Here is a 17,615-nt window from a genome sequence, read left to right as displayed (position 1 = left end):
CAATCGTGAATTTTCTCTTTTAGAGATAGTCTTTTTTGGGGGTCCAACCGTCAACGATGTAGGAGTTGATCCTCGTGGTCCTTCAATTTTATCTATCTTTATCTATGATTTATAGATTTATCATGATTAAAAAAATATTTGTTAGTGCACTTTTTTCTCGAGGCGATTTTTTTTTTATAAAATTTTTGGGATAAATATTTTTTAACAGTAAGGTCGCCAGCTACCTGCTCCAAAATATTTTAGATGAGAAAGAAGTTGAGTTTTCCTTTAATTAAAAGCTTTCTAGACGAGGAAAGAAGAAAAAAAGTAAAATGGATGGTCACATGTCTGACAAACTTCCATGCATGGTCCGCAAAGCATGAGCCAGGGAAATTATTTATAATTGAATGAGGAAATCACTAGCATTAAAATGGTAAATAAATAAAGTGTAATTTGGCAGAATATGTTAAGATAATGCGTGGTGAATTGCAGTGCACATGGATTACGAAGTGTGACTAAATATTTGAGGTGATACAGTGTTAAGACTTAAGAGTATCATAATCTTCGAGTCTCAGCCATAATCTTGATCTTTGGTATGATCTTTATATGATTTTATGTAATTCTTAACTCATGCTGTAATCTTGATCTTTATATGATTCGTAATATTTTATGTAATTCTTAACTCATATGATTCGTAATATTTTATGTAATTCTTAACTCATCCCGTAATCTTGATCTTTATATGATTTTAGATAATTATGAACGATTGAGGTTGAATTATACTCAACCAGACCTACTTACGTTTAAATCTGTAAGTAGATTTACTTCTTTTCCCTACGTTTCTGTCACCCAAGCTTAAGGATCATTGTGATCCTGAGGACTTAATAATTCGATTATTAACAATTTTGCGTTCCTTTCGTATTGAATAATTCAAAGCATATTTACCAACATGGAATTTTTCAGTCCAAGTACAAACACCTGACTTTTGATTATGAAAGCTAACACCTGAAATGAAATGTTCATACAACTAATTTCATATTTATATCTCATCAAATAACAAAGAACACACTAAAAAATATTAAGTGATCATATATAATATTAGCTGCAAGACTTATTTGGTCTGGATTATTTTTGTTTAATTTAACTTGATTTTTGAATTAACTGCAATTGTACAATCTGAAAAGTCCAATTTCTTAACAGCAGCCAGAAACATACCACTATAAAGAATAAATAAGGCTCTTAAGGCATTTACAACCTCCAAGTTAACTATTTAATAGAAGCAATAAGGAATTATTTTAAGGAAATAATTCAACTGATATATGTGAAGATACTCTTTTTCTTCCAGTCCCTTTCTTGGGCACTGGAACTAAATCCAAGTACTAGTCTCAGTTAGATTACAGTTTAAAAAATTGTTGGACTGCTTTTGAACTTTTAGAAGTGCTACCTGGTATTCACAAGATACATAGTACAACAACATCTGCAACAGCTTCATAAAGTTCCACCAACCAACTTATGTTGGGGTAGTCTTTGTAGGCAAACTAATGCCACCTCCTTTTACAGATATATTAGGACTTTTGACTGAGCTAGCCTGGCTCACGAGATTCGAGTCCAGGAAAACAACCGCCACCGAGATGTCGTCGTGGAAATGTCGACGAACTCCACGATCAATTTTCTTCAAGTCTGAATACCTCATCTCCCTTTTCTTTGCTGCTTCTTGTAGTGCAGTTTTCACTAACCTTCTAGCAATCCCCTGTCAAGTGGCAAACAAGCCTCTTTAAGTTTTGATCCAACTGTTTTTTCCTACTTAAAGGGAGTTGAGACAGATATTTTACTACATCTATCTACACCAAAAAGAGGTCAGAAACTTGGGGAAACACTTGAAAATAACATAAGCGCAGCTTGTCGCACTAAGCTCCCGCTATGTGTAGGGTCTACAAAGGGCCGGACCACATTAGGTCTATTGTACACAGAATGACTTTGCATTGCATTTCTAGAAGAGGCTGTTTCTACGGCTTGAATCCGTGACCTCCTGGTCACACATGAGCAACTCTTACAGTTGCACCAGACTCCCCCTTTTAAACACTTGAAAGGTAATACTGAGGCAAAATTATTAAACATGCATTTGACACAGTGGAAGCACAATATAATTAAGTGGCTTCCACTGCTCGGCATATGGGTAGAGAGGAGGCCCAATGCACCTCCGGAAAACGTTTTAACAGAAAATTCCCAACTGTTACTCACTTTTTCTTTTTCTTTTTCCATAACAAACAGGAGATCCCTTGCATATAAGAAACTTAGAGTTAGATGTAATCAATTTTGATGCAAAGTGCATCACCAGATTATTTCACTACCAGCTATATTATATTTCACTCTCTTATTCTGACCTATCATGTATAGGAAAGAAGTAGGATGTCAACCAGTATAATGAACAGATTAAAAGCCATCAACAGTCAAACAATGATCATTCACCTGTATGAGAGATTAATATTCATCCCATTGTTTATTTAGCTTTCATTGCTTAAAGGAAATAAACTTTTTCATGAAAAACAGCTTACATTGCGTGGGTGATTTTGTACAATGTCTACTGCTCCTTGGTTAGTTAGATGCTCCCAGAGACCATCTGATGCAAATATGATAAACTGGTCATCAGGTTGCAAATGGTGCACTGAAATTGTTGGATCTGAGCTCAAAATGGGCTTGCCAAATGGTTCTCGAAGACGAAACTTTGCATATAATGGTTCCCTGTTGAATTCAGCTTTTTTTAAATACACATCACCAATGGATCTTGAAATCTGCAAAATAAAGTATTCAGTCCATTTTAGAATGCAGATCAAAGTTTTCCGAGTCAGGCAAGAAACAACCATGCTAAACAAGCCTCCTAAAGAAAGTACTATCCCATTAATTGACATCAATAGCCTTTTATTAGCACACAACTGATTTTGTATTGCTCCTCCCATAAAATAGAAAAGGTAATACAGCAAATTAGCAACACTTTGAAATTAATCTAGCTCTTTAAGGAGTAGTTGCAGGCTCCTTCAAAGTGAGAAACTCGGTGCCATGACGGCAAGTCGGCAAGTTTAATACCTAGATGTTGGTTAATCTGAGAAGAGTGGACACTCAAATCTTAAAGACTAAAGCAACACACGCCTGCATAACTAGGTTTTTCAAATGAAATTTGGAACATTCTTATTGTTTCAGATACTCTCTGCATGAGAAACCCGAGATATGGAAGTTTTGATCCCTTTACCCTATTTATGTCGCTGTTTATCCAGGGTGCAGCAGAGCTACAGCTACTGAGCACTGAAACTTACGTAAAAATCTCAGCATATAGCAACACAGATCAGGAAGCAATACCGTAGCATTGTCCCCAAGCGTGTGTTAATAATTAAACCATTACATGAATAGTGAAAGGAGAACCATGATAAAACTGGCAATATGTTTTTTTATTCCATAATCCTGAATAATCAACAGTGCAGTGCTAGTGTTGAAACCAGAGCTTCAACCGTGAAGAGCTGGCAGAATAATGAAATGATCACAAAAATAAGAGGAAAAGATCGCCAATTTCTAAATACTAATATCCCGTTGATGTACTAAGGCCAATACAGTCAGAAACTTTTATATTAAAACAAGTTCAGCATAAGCAAAGAAAGATCACCATTGCAATCACACAGACAACAACAACAACAACAACAACAACCACCAACAACAAACCCAGTGTAATCCCACATGTGGGTTTGCAATCACACAGCAATATAAAAAAATAAAAAATTATATAGGGGAAGTTAAAAATCACTGGGGCCTCACTTTCTACTAATTGATTACTAATAAGTTAAGACTAAAAGCATCACCAGCTTACAATATCTCATGCTTGCTACTCTCATATTCATATTGCTTATGCCTTATGGCACACATTGAAGATAATATATCTGCTCGTGAATATCACAAATATATCAACTGAAAAGAATAATGAAGCGTCTCCAGCAAAATGTACGAAGTTCTTTTATATATGTAAATATATAAAAGCAATCAGTAAAATATATCACGTCTACTACCTTTATCACATAAAAGGAATCATTCTACCACATAAACCATAAATAAGGAGTGGTAAAAAGGACGCATCTGTTTATGAAATACTCCTTTTAACAATTCTCATTTATTCATTCACTTCTCAAGTTGGATTAAACTCTAACAATCATGGATTTCAGTTTCTAAACTCTAACAATCACGGATTTCAGTTTCTTCAGATAATCTCGTATATGAAAGAGTTCCTTCCAGAAAGAATCACTTGCCTTTACGAAGAGTGGAAGACATTTGAGATTTAAGCTTCTCAACTTCTTGCCAACTCTTTGACAAAAATGCCGTTGCTATTTGTGAAAGCAAATAAATGTGTATCACTCAAGTGCCATGCACAACAGCCCTATACTATAGGCTCCTTGAATAGCAATTTCATATGACTTCCGAGGAAAGGAAAATACAAGGACACAAAACCCCTCATCTTAAAGTTCTAAAAGACGTAAGTGATTAGGGAACAAACATAGTATGAAGAAATTTAGAATTCGATGAGTAACCCAATTAATAATAGACGTAACATGTATATTGGAATTGAAACAACACTCTATAATAATAGCACCAAATAGGTACTTTGACCTGAGCCAATTCTAAAACGGAGACTGCTTAGGAAGATAGAATATAGGTTACCTGTATAAGCCCCTTCACGCGCCAGACATTGTGCTTTAAAACTACAATTTGTGAGTCATTTGGATGCAAAGTTTGCAACTCTTGTCTTACAGATTCAATGCTCACATTGTGTTCTGCAGAGAGCTGAATCGAGAGAACCTCTCCAGTAGACTTGACAAGTCTCCCTAAGACTGCCCTTGAGTCGCCAAGGTTGGCGATATATAAGGTTCCACTGCAGATAACTCCAACAAGACAGCATGATCCAACTGCAGCAATCTGCGGTTTCGTGGGCCATTGCCTAGTCACAACAGAGAGGAAACCGTCTTCTGTTGCTTGAAATGCTTTCTTAATCACCTCAACAGACATAGATTGGTGCTCAGATGTGAACCCTACACAATTCGGAGCAAGCAATTGAGTGAAGACCAAAATGGCCAAAAAATATACACAGCAGTCCATGTATGAATCCATAAACCTAGACAGTTGCGGTCACTAGAACTAATTCTGTTAAAGCAAATTCCAAAATTGCATAACCAAATAATTGGTTTGCCAATGCATGATTTCTGGCGACAGAATTAAGAAACTAAAAACATTTCCAACATCATTTCCATTACAGGCAGCAGCTCTCGCTGAAGCAATTGTAGCAGCTCCTGCGCCGATTAATATTGAACCTTCTAATCTTACATAATAAATAGTTAAGACTTTTGATTAGTAACCACACTCCATAACAGGTAAACTGTAATACAATTCTAGTACTTGGACACTGACACTCTCGGAAGATATCAAAGGTAACAACAACAACAACAACAAGACAAGTATGAAATAGATAAAATTCAACCACTTTAGCCATGAAAACATATCGAGAGGGAAACAGTTCAAATTGGCTAGAAGGGCTTACTCTTGAGATTTTGAAATAGGTGTTCATTGATGAACCTTGAAGTTTCAGGGCCCCCATGCCCATCATAAATTCCAACAAAGGTACCATATGGACCAGAATCCTGCAAACTCAAGCACCCTGATTCAATTTGGCTCTGATCTTCAAGTAGATTATTAGCTTGAACTACAGCCATTGAAAACTCTCCATTTACATGTTGCCCTGTATCCTTATACCATAAGAGCCCATCTTGGCGACCGGCGGCATCTGAACTTGTATGAACATGTCCATCTGCCCTTGGCTGAAAACAAGCCCTTAAGATATTCATCAAACCAGATATCATACCTCATCTCATCCAAAACACCCTCCAATTTCTCCACATCTAACAGGACTCAATTCCACTTTTGCTCTTAAAAACTCAACTTTGCATTTGTTATAAATCTACAAGTGCATAACAATACCAATGACAAAAGGTAAGATTTAGAAAAACAATGAAATTGGCAAAATCTTGAAAATTGCACCCAACAATCAAATAATACACCAAGAAGCCACCTTTAGTTTAATACTTCTAACCAAACTGATGCAAATGCCTTCAAAAATGAAAAAAATCAATTAAAATACAAAGAAAAGGACTTTCAAAGTGGTTTTTGCTCTTAAAAATCTTAACTTTGCATTTTTTGTAATACCACAAGTCAATAACAATACCACTGAAATTAAGATGAAGAAAAACAATGAAATTGACAACTATGGCAATCTTGAAAAACTGCAGCTGACTAATAATAACACACCAAGAAGACACCTCTAGTTTAATACTTCTAACTAAGCTGATGCAAATGCCAAAAATTGGTTTGTGGTGCACTTATAACAGAAAAATTCAACAAAAATATAAAAAAGGACTTTCAAAGTAATAAAATTCAGTTTTTCAACAAAGAACAATATGGTCAGCTAGTTTGAATCCAGAAGGTCTGACTTCGGCAAAGAAAAAAAATTAAAACTGAAAAAAGGATAAAAGGACACTTTTTCTTAGCTAGCCAAATTTCAAGAATCACAAATAAGTGTACTATATTTGAAACCAATTAGTAGTGTGACATAGCTGAACAAAAAGGGTCAGCAGGAACACAGAGAAGTTCAAAAGGGAAATAATAAAAAAAAAACTCACCTTTGAAGATCTGAGAGTGAAAGGTGGTTGTTTAGATCTGTAAAACCATCAAATCAAAGGGAAAGTAAAGTGGGATTTTGTACAGGTTTTTTGTTTTTTCTCTAAATTTTCTTTGAGGATGAAGATGCTGAAGTGATTCAAGAAAACACATAGAGAGGAGTGAAAAAATAGTGATCAAACTGAGAGGGAGAAAAAAGAGAGGAGAGTGCTATTTGTTCAAAATTAGGCCAAACTAAAACAAAGGTCTCTCACAGCAGACAAATCACATTAAAAACCAACAATGGAGAGCTTGTAGCCAGCAAAGCAGTGGGACCATTTTGGCTCCACATATCCCATCTGGTAAAAATTTATTTGCAAAAATAAATATAAAATATATTTATCAGTTAACTAAATTTATGTGAACTTGTTTGAATGTTAAAAAAAAATAAAGAATTTTTAAAGTTTGTGGTCCTAAACAAATAAAAAGGGGTTCAGAGTATTTGTATGATTATAAAAGTTTCTCAAAATAAAATTGAAAGAAAATATATTCTTACTTTAATTTTTACAAACTAGGAGTATCAAGATCAAATTACTTAATTTTTTGTTGCAAATATCCGACGCGAATAAATATTTACTACCTGATCTCATCCCAGCTTTAACGTTAGAGTAGCAAAATCTAAAGAGAGAACAAGAAAAGTAGTAAAGCATATTTAATGGGAAAGCATGAAATTTCCATGAAATGCCTCCTTATCAGGCCACGTTGCATGGTGTTATTATAATAGCAGTATTATCTCTAAGATATTACTCAGTCATGTGTTTCCCTTTTCCTTTTCTTTTATTTATTATCCTCTATTGTTGTTAGCTACGATTTTGTGCATGAGTTGTTGACCTTAAGGAAATGCTTTACTTGAAATTTTTGATCCTATCCTATTTTGTTTATACTTATGTTTTCCAATTACAGTATGTTGGATTTGGGGGAAAATTTTACAACTGAAAGACTTCTATACTGTAATTCTTGTTTCTTTGTTTTTTTGGTTCCATTTAAATGTTTTTTTATTGTATTTTGTGTATATCGGTAGTAAAAATGATTACACGATGAATTATTTTATCTTTTAACGATGGTGTGGTGTGCAACATGTTATAATCAAACGTCGAAATTGTGACCTTCTAGTCATTTGTATTTTCGAAACTCTACAACAACAACAACATATATAGTGCGGTCTCACAAGTGGAATTTTGGGAGGAAAGTGTATACGCAAATCTTACCCTTACCTTGTAAAAGCAGCGAAATTTGTTGTTTTCGATAGGCCATCGGCTCAAGAAAAGCATGCAAAGAGAAGAATCCATGTATAAAGAAACAGTAACCATAACCAGAAAAAAAGATAAGCGGACCAAAAGAAAAGACATGTAGTCTTAGAAATCTAAGAATTAATAGAAAATAAGAGAGTACACTAGTACAATAGTACTATACATATAGAAAAGCTATATAGGGACGAAAAATGAATAACGCTTAACTATTCACTAACTTACTATTCTAATCCTTCGACTTTCATTAGATCTCGCCTATCAAGTATCATATCCTCGGCAAACTCAAGATGTGTCATGTCCGGCATTCATATTAATTTGGATAAAAAAAATTAATATGACAAAAAAATACATAAATATATATTAAGAAAAGTTTGTTGATCGTTCGTGAAACTAACCGAAAGGATAAAAAGGAAAAGCAGCAAAAATTAGAACTTCACCTCAAATTTATTATCATTTGTTGTCGAACTATAAATGCATTTTCTCTACTTAGCATACACATGTCGAAGTGTCAACACATCAACTTTGGTCCAAGCATTTTAAGGTTAACGCATCACTTGGGTCGTTGTTCTGAATAAAAGAAAAGAGAAAGAAGCTAAGGCAGGACCTTTAATGAGCTTTTGGGAGGTTGGGCTGCCTTTCCTATTTATTGGCTTCTGATATTATGTTACAGCTAATTAATATAATCCAGTTGTGCACCTGAATTACTTTGTTCAATAATCACTTTGCATTTACAAATAAGTTCTGAAATTCCGTAAAAAATATACTCGCACTGAATACTCAAACTAACATACGTGGATGTTATCAAAGTTGAAGCTAGACGACAGAGGCGATAAAATTAACTTATTTCTTTAATAATTCGTCCAAGTCTAAATGAGTTGAGTTATGTCTCATTTGTTGGTTTAATTCAATGGATTAGGCTTGGAATAACCAATCAAAATATTGGAAAACATGAGCTAATAATCTAAGAAAAGTACATTAGTTTTCACTTCTTTTTTTCAAAAAAAAAAAAGAAAAAGAAAATTAGGTTATGTGAACGGTTTGAGATATGACTCGTTATTTGACTCATTTTAACATGATTTTTGACCCAAGTATATAAAGTACTTTAAACGACTTGGATCATGACATGTTTACTCATTTGACTCGTTCAAATTTAAGCCTGATCTGGGCTAATGCAGAAGAACACATAATGAGTTGAAGTATATATACTATCAACCAAAAGAATTTCTTATACTATTTGGTCACTTAAAGAATATTTACATGTAAGTTCTCCTAATAATATAAAATTTATAATCCTGAAAATAAGATAAGTTTATTTGCTATAACATATAGATATGACTTAATCAATTGACGATTTATATTAGTTAAAATCTAGTATTAGAATTATATGCTGATATGAGCCGTCATTGTCCTTATGATAATAACCTATGATAGCAGGGTTTTACCCACTGCGCCCTCCACATTTAGTGGGCGTTTGGACATAAGAATTGTAAAATTTAAAAAAAAAAGTAAAATTATTTTTCAAGTGAAAATAATATTTGAAAATTAGAGTTATGTTTGGACATGAATATAATTTTATGTTGTTTTTGAATTTTTGAGAGTGATCCGAGTGAACATTTTAAAAAACAGTTTTTTGGAGTTTTTTAAATTTTTGAAAAATTCCAAAATTCATCTTCAAGTAAAAATTAAAAAATTTATGGTCAAACATCAACAATAAAACTTCAAGATTTATTATTTTGGTCAACATGGCTGCCCCATCAATGAAACTACGAGTCTTTTTGAATTGACATATTTTAAGTGTTTTTAAGTCATAATAACTTTTAAGTATCTTGTAGTGTTTGAATAAAGTAAAAAAATATTTTTAAACGTTTATTTTTAAACTAAAATGAGAAAAATAAGTCAAAAGTTATAATTCTTAACTTATGATTTTTAACTTAAAAGTCACTTGCAACAAACCCATCCAAACGGGCTCTATATATCTACTCAGCAACTTGAATGAAGCCTGAGTTGACAAAGTACTAGAAAGCTTTTCAGTCATTCGATCGTAAAGTTGTTTCCAAAAGTGTAAATACTTCGCCAAAAAAAATAAAGATTTTTGAAGTTTATCGTTTTAAATATATCATAATGCGCGATGATAAATTTATACAAGTGATGTACGATAAGGCGTACATATAGGACCGAATAGAGAAAAAGTTAGATTTTGACAAAAAAAGATTTATGGAAGTAAGTCAAATGTGTGAACAATTACTCCTAGTACTTTATAATTTGCTTTATCTTATGTCCTTTATTGACGTTGAACATTTTCGCATTAATTGTGCACACGTTGTACATTGACTGAGAAGTTCACTTAAAAGGAACTCTACCAGAGTACAAACCATGAATTGACAGATGCACGGAATCACAGGGTGTATGCATGAATCCACTGTTTTCAATTTAGAATATAGCCTTATTTGTTCCAAATATTTTTGGATGTTATAGCCAGAGGCGAATTCAAAATTTAAACTCTATGGGTTCAACTTTTAAGATTTTTAACATTGAACCCATTATATTTTTAAAGTTATGGGTTCAAATCTATTATTTTTGCAATTTTAATGAATTTTTACACGTAAATTTCTACTCAACGTCGAAAGTTATGGGTTCAATTGAACCCATAACTATCACACTGCATCCGCCTCTGGTTATAGCGAAGTGTTGTTATAGAAAACATATATTATAACATAACATAAAAATTGGTTCAGAAAAAGTTTGACTTTTATAAAAAAGTATTGTTATATAGAGATGGCGTTATAGAGAGGTGTGACTGTAATTAAAAATATATATTCAATATATATTTTTATTTTAAGTCTGCATCACTGCATTAGTTGTCACGGATGAATAATGGCATGTAATATATCCACTCACTTAAATTTCTAGTAAATTAATAACCTTAATTGGCCAAACTTCTAAGAAATTAAAAATATTTACCTTAATTGGCCAAACTTCTAAGAAATTAAAAGTGTTTTTTTTATAAAAAAAAGAGAGTGTTTATTAAGCTGAAAGTTAAAGTATTTGACCAAACTTTCAAGAAAAAATAAATAAAATAATATATTTTTTAAGTAGAAACAGAAGTTATTTTTCAGAAGTGGAAGAGGATAGTTTTTTCCCGTAAGTACTTTTAAAGCACAAATTACTGGTTTAAAATTAGCAAAAGTACTTTTGAAATTGATTAGACAAATATAATATCTTTAAAAAGACTTTTCCGAAAACACTTTTTGACAAATATTACTTTTGCAAAATAAGTAAATTTTAGAAGTTTGTGCCATAAATCTCTCTTTGCTACCACACATAGGCCTACATAAAAACGAATTTTAGCATGCACTACTTTTTAGTTATAGCCAGGTAAGGATTTTGGTGCTAGTGGTCCAGTTGAATTGCCTTTCACTAATAATCCTAATCCGCAGGCAAAATTTATTATTATATAATTAAACAAACAACACTATACCATCTAGGCAACTTATTTTTATGCAATTGATTGGGCGAGTACACGATTCCAAGTCCTTATTCCAATTAGAATAAAAGGGATATTCGCCTTATGCCACCATTAGTTTGTTGGCCTTTTGAACTGTTAGCATTAATAGTGTGATAAGTGGCGTAAGCTATTCAGTTAAAGAACAACGTTAGGATTATTTATTAGCATAGTCCAACATGCCACAGCAAGAATAATGACCATAATAAAAAAGATTTTAAAAAAACCATAATCATCCCTTTTCGATGAAATATAAACTGTCGTGTTTGCCTCATCCTCATTTCGTTTTTGTGATGTTGATTTCCACTGCCTTGACTAAACTTATCCAACTTTGTTTGCATACTGTTATTATAGTATAATAGTTTTGATGGGCTGGTGATACTAGCTAGTGCACTTAGGTCTACAAAATTGTTGTAAAAGGAATATCAATCTTCTAGTACAGCGGTGGATGGAAAGCGTATCTATCGGGTTCATCTGAACCTAGCGTTTTCGTCATGAATATATATCTTGACGAGACTTTTTAAAGTTTACCGTCGGAAACTTGTTTCTTGTTTGACAAAGGACTTTCCTCTTCGTACATAATGCTAACTGTTTGGTCAAAATGGGAAAATTTGACGGTCATGAATCAAATACATTGAATTCTTCACCATTTTCGTCTAGAAATTAAAGTGCTATAGTTTTACCACGGATCTCGTGAAATTTGTGCCATCTACGTGTTTATTTGCTTTTCATGAAGTCTTTTCTATCCATGTGTTTGCCTTGACAAATGTAGTCCTAACATCATACTATCTTGTTTGGTTCAATTGGAGAGGTATGTCATTTAGTTCATGTAAGTGAGTATAGAATCGCTGCACAAAAACAAAAAGTGTAAACCGGTTATTCAATTAACATTAAGAGCTTTTCATATCGGAGGAGTATTTATGGGGTTACTTATGTTCTGTAGATTTGTATGTATTTTATCACATAGGATGCATCAGAAGTACAGTTATGAGTTACCTTGCATATTCCTTATTATTACTGCACTATTGATCTGTTACTATTCATTCACCTAGAAACTTTTACCCCTTCCACTTGCATGAATGATTTTATTTATTTATTTACTTTACTCTTTTCCACGAGAATCATCGGTGTTCTCTTTACTGGAACTTTAGTCTTAGCTGATCGTGATCGCCAAGAAACCCTTCGCTTGGTGGCGGGAAATACTCGACTTATCAATTTATTCGGTAAACTACTAGGGGCTCATATAGCTTATGCTGAATTAATCATATTTTGGGCCGTAGGTGACGTGTTTCTATATATCATTCAAATATTGACCTATCGGCTAGAGATGAAGCAAGTCTACGAACTAAGCAAGTTGCTTCATTTGTTTTTTATGCCAAGAGTGGCGGATCATGTTGGACGAATTGAATTATAACTCATTATTTTGATTTAATTTGTATTAATCAAATTTTTTTTAAAAATGGATTCGATTATAACTTGTCGATTAATTTGACCTATTTTGATCCGTCCGAATTTAATCACCAAATCAGCTCATTTGGCATCTGTAGGTGTCCGGTGTCCCCGTACGTGCAACCCCCAACCATTACACCCATCCCTCAAACAAAATAAACAGCTCCTATAAGATATGGTTTTAATTTCCGAGGGACACATTTGACGGATGAAAATGGATAGAGTAAAGTAGATATATATATGTCCCTTTACCCAACTAAATATAGTACGTAGTAGTATTTCACTATACATGTCACATGACCAAGGACAACCCTATCTATGATCTGAGTTTCTGATTGGATTGGTTCCAGTTTTCTGCATTCATGTACTATAAGATTAGCCAGTCCTTTTATCTAGTAAGAACACGATAGAAGGCTTGTGGCTATTACAAGACTTTAGGCTAATTATATCCTAGTATGTATTTACACTTACCTGTTATATATAATATCTGCCTCATTCTCAAGATTGCAAATTTCACTTTTTATGAATATTTGGAGTGTAAGTTCAGTAGCGAGACTCTCGGAGGGGAAGGGGAGGTGAGGCTGGACTCGCAGGTCATTCCTGTTATAAATCTGTATTGCTGTAATAATCAATTAAACCATTAAACTTTCTGAAATATATAAATAAAACAGAAAGTTAGTAATACTTGTTTAACGAAATAAATTCTGAAAAAACAGTATAGGAATAAATCGAGCCCACTGAATACACAGTGTGTCCTTAAGGAAATTATTCCCCTCAAGTACCTGAGGTGCAATCCGAAGCCGAAGCCGAAGCCGAAGCCGAGCCGAACGAGCGACGACGACGACTACGACGGCGCGAGGCTTGCCTTCTTCTTAACTCTTTAAGAGCTAGAAGAAGAGCAATTATATAGATACCCATCAAAAGCCTTTTCTTCCTCCAATATGGGACAATGTCCCTTTGCCAAGGAGAGAAACTCAAATATTTCATTTTTCCTCCATTTCTCATTCACCCTCTTTAAGCTACACAAGCTTAAAATCCCAACAATCCCTAGGAGAGAGAGTTTTAAGTACCCTGGGTCTATTATTCAGGGGATGGGGAGATTGATGAAGATGCCGCACATCGTATTGGGGCGGGATAGATGAAATGGAGACTCGCTTCCAGTGTTTTGTGTGACAAGAAGGTGCCACCAAAACTTAAGGGTAAGTTCTACAAAGTGGTGGTCAGACCAACGATGTTGTATGGGGTTGAGTGTTGGCCAGTCAAGATTGCTCATGTCCAAAAGATGAAGGTAGCAGAGATGAGGATGTTGAGATGAGGATGTTAAGATGGATGTGCGGGCACACCAGGTTAGATAGGATCAGGAATGAGGTTATTCGCGATAAGGTGGGTGTGGCCTCTATTAAGGACAAGATGTGGGAAGCGCGGCTTATGTGGTTTGGTTATGTGAGGAGGATGAGCACAAACGCCCCGATGAGAATGTGTGAGAGGTTAACATTGGAGGACCTACGGAGAGGTAGAGATAAGCCAAAGAAGAGGTGGGGAGAGGTGATTAGGTAAGACATGGCGCAACTTCAATTGACCGAGGACATGACCCTTGATAGAAAGATATAGAAGTCGAGGATTAGGGTAATAAAGTAGGTAGTGTAGAGTATTCATTACAGTAGTATTGGCACGCAGTCTCGCTTTCTGTTGGTAGTAGGTTTTTATGACTAACCGTTATTTTCTTTCATTGTTGATCACCTTACTGTGTTATTGTTTTATTCTGCTTTTATATGGCTTTTTGGTACTATCCCTTCTTGTCTATATTTTCTTTATTGTGGTACTTATACTATCCTGAGTTGAGGGTCTATTGGAAACAACCTCTCTATCCTCACAAGGTAGGGATAAGGATTTGCGTACACACTACCTTCGTCATACCTTACGGTGTGAGATAATACTGGGTATGTTGTTGTTGTTGTTGTTGTTAGCCGTAGATATCTTTTGAATGACTTGAAAGTTAAAAAAATAAATTAACACTATTAATGTATATAAAATAAACTCTTCTTTTTTTATTTACTATCATGCTTGAAGTGCGTATATATATATTGTTAGCAGCAAATACATTTGAACTTGAACTTTTACAATTACCTTTACCTAAATCAATTATGGATCGTCGACCGCTGCAGGTGCAATTATTTTAAATTCTTTATACGCAGTGAGTCTCCCTGACATAAGTGCACACGAAAGGAAAAACTTAGAACTCAAATAAGAGATTTCCTCCCATCATCCACTAGAAGAACTTAAAATATTACTATATGCAATAGATAAGAACTGTCTCAGATGCATCAATATTATTAAAAAGAAAAACAAAGAACATATTTTAAGTTTTGAGATAAAACAAAACAGTTTAAAACAAAGAAAGAAAGTATGTTAGTTACCTATAGCTTTCCAATTAATGCACTTCAATGTGTCTTATCAATGAATGCAAGGGGTCACTATACAATAAGAAGCAATGGGTGCAAAATTAAACTATTTGGCTTTCTTCACTGGCAGCTAGCATTGAAAATGATTATCATAAAAATAGAAAAAGGGGAAAAAGCGCATGAATATCCCTCATATTTGCTTGCTTTTTTTATGTTCAGTATACGCATTGGGAACCGACTAACTCGAATCTGCACCACGTAAAACTATTTAAACTGAAAAATGCTCCCTATAATTTTGTTCATTCCTTAAGTTCAACCCGAGATCTCTCAGGTTAATGGTGTAGAGATCTTATCTATCCCTCCACAACTCTCGAGTCGACTTTTTTCTCTTCAATCTGATCTCAACCACCGGAAGCAACACCAGTAGGAGATCCATCAAGTCAATGGCCATGGAGTATACATAAAGTTAAATAAAATAAATATAAGAGACAAATAATTAATTAATTAATGTTCTTCTTGTTCTACTGGAATAATATGGAGTACTACGTGAATCTAGCTACGAGAAGTCATGTCTACAATAAAACCAATATTTTATGTCCTAAGTATTATTGCTGCATTTAATTTGTGTTAACTTTTTGTGGCCCCTGAAGCTTTGATTGAGTTAGGATAGAACCACTGTTTTAGTAAACGACCTTCTAACGACTCCTTCATGTACAAATTAAACAACATTGATTATCTTGTTTAGACTATTAAAATGAATTATTGTTTGTACATTGAACTGGAATGGAAGTTCAGTACTCGAGATTTTAATCAGATATGACCAAGAAACCTTTCCTGTTCGCAATTTGCTAAGTTCGTTATTTAGGCTTGAAACTCTTGTGGAGAAAAGAAGGTTTTCCTTTACCTTAGCTATATGTTCTCGAAAAATTTGTTTGTACTGAGTGTTTACATCGAGCAAATAAATGCAAGACATATATTATTTATTATTGATCATACTCAAGTAATTGTAATTGTTAAAGTTAATTATTTGATTTGACATAAACACTAAGTACAAGTAATTATTTCTCATTTGAATAGCTTCACAGCTTCCTAATTCAATTGTGCTAATGTATAGAATAATACATAGAAAATTTAATACTACAGCATATAGTTCTTGAAATATATGGGATGTATTCATTGTGTTACATCAGATTTGACTAACGACTTGGAACAAGTAATGGACCCCTTTTAGGCAAAGTTTAAATCTTGATGTTTACAGAATTTTGATAGATATATTATTGATGTTTTTCAATAATATGATGGTTGATAGATGCACGGTGTGGTGTAGACTTGCGATATGTGGAATTGCCTCAACGATGAAATCTTTTTCACCGAATAATTCAATGGTTGGACAGTCAAAACTATAAATGGATAAAATAAAATGTGCAATAATTGGTCATCCTATGTTTTAATTATGAGAAAAGGCATTGGTTTTTGATTGAAAGACTTGTAATTTTTTTCGTGTAAAACGTCAATTTGATCTTTTTGAGTTGCAAAGCTCAAAAGATTACTCCCTCCAGTCCATTTTAAGTGATTTTTTGGCCTTTTTTGTGGTCCACATTATTTGTCTTTTTCAGATATCAAGAAAGAATTAACTTCTTCTTTTCAAAGTTGTCCTCGGAGTAAAGAGCCTAGAAGTAGTTTGTTATATTTCCAATGAGCAAATTAAGGTTAATATGGTCAATTTCATTGGTAATTAATACTAAAAGAAGAATTTCTCAATATGTATGAAAATAGCTTAAAAAATCACTTAAAGTGGACTGGAGGGAGTATCTATTTAATGAGGTAAAAGTTTTTTGCCGTATAGATTTTATGAAATTAAATTAAATAAAAAGGGCCAAAAAGGAAAAGAAGAATTGAGGGAATTAGTTTTGGAGACTAGGGAATTGCACCTTTGATATTCAGTTAGTGATAAATTAATTATTTTGATATTTGTGATAGAGTATCTTTAACCCTGAATTAATTAAAATTTCTGTTTTTGCTCCCTTTATGCCCCCTTTACTTAGAAAATATGTTATATTTATATTATTATTAGAACTATATTACTCTTAAATATAAAATAACAATATAATTTTAACATAACACTTGAGTAATTAATTAATTAATAATTAATAATACAATAAGTTTATTAAGATTCATAAATAAAAGGATCAAAAGTACACATTTCAATTAGTTGAAAGTCGGATGCGCTTAACCACATATCATAAGATCCAATATAAAACATTTCAATATGTGAAGGACTAAAGGCGC

At 33.5% G+C, this 17,615-nt stretch overlaps 1 protein-coding gene across 1 annotated transcript; it reads right to left on the bottom strand.

Moving 5' to 3' along the window:
* Positions 1-1,226: 1,226 nt before the first annotated feature.
* On the bottom strand, positions 1,227-6,927 carry LOC104118674 (probable protein phosphatase 2C 60). Its single transcript, XM_009629972.4, has 5 exons — positions 6,687-6,927; positions 5,552-5,968; positions 4,678-5,045; positions 2,535-2,771; positions 1,227-1,729 (listed from the first exon to the last, which is right to left on the bottom strand). Exons 2-5 carry the CDS (start codon positions 5,868-5,870, stop codon positions 1,490-1,492), a joined length of 1,164 nt encoding a protein of 387 aa, XP_009628267.1. The 5' UTR covers positions 5,871-5,968; positions 6,687-6,927; the 3' UTR covers positions 1,227-1,489.
* Positions 6,928-17,615: the final 10,688 nt, after the last annotated feature.

This window comes from Nicotiana tomentosiformis, chromosome 1 (assembly GCF_000390325.3).
Source record: "Nicotiana tomentosiformis chromosome 1, ASM39032v3, whole genome shotgun sequence".
In the NCBI taxonomy this organism is placed as follows: domain Eukaryota; kingdom Viridiplantae; phylum Streptophyta; class Magnoliopsida; order Solanales; family Solanaceae; genus Nicotiana; species Nicotiana tomentosiformis.
The sequence above is the reverse complement of the archived record's forward strand: the minus strand, read 5'-3'. Positions and strand labels throughout refer to the sequence as shown.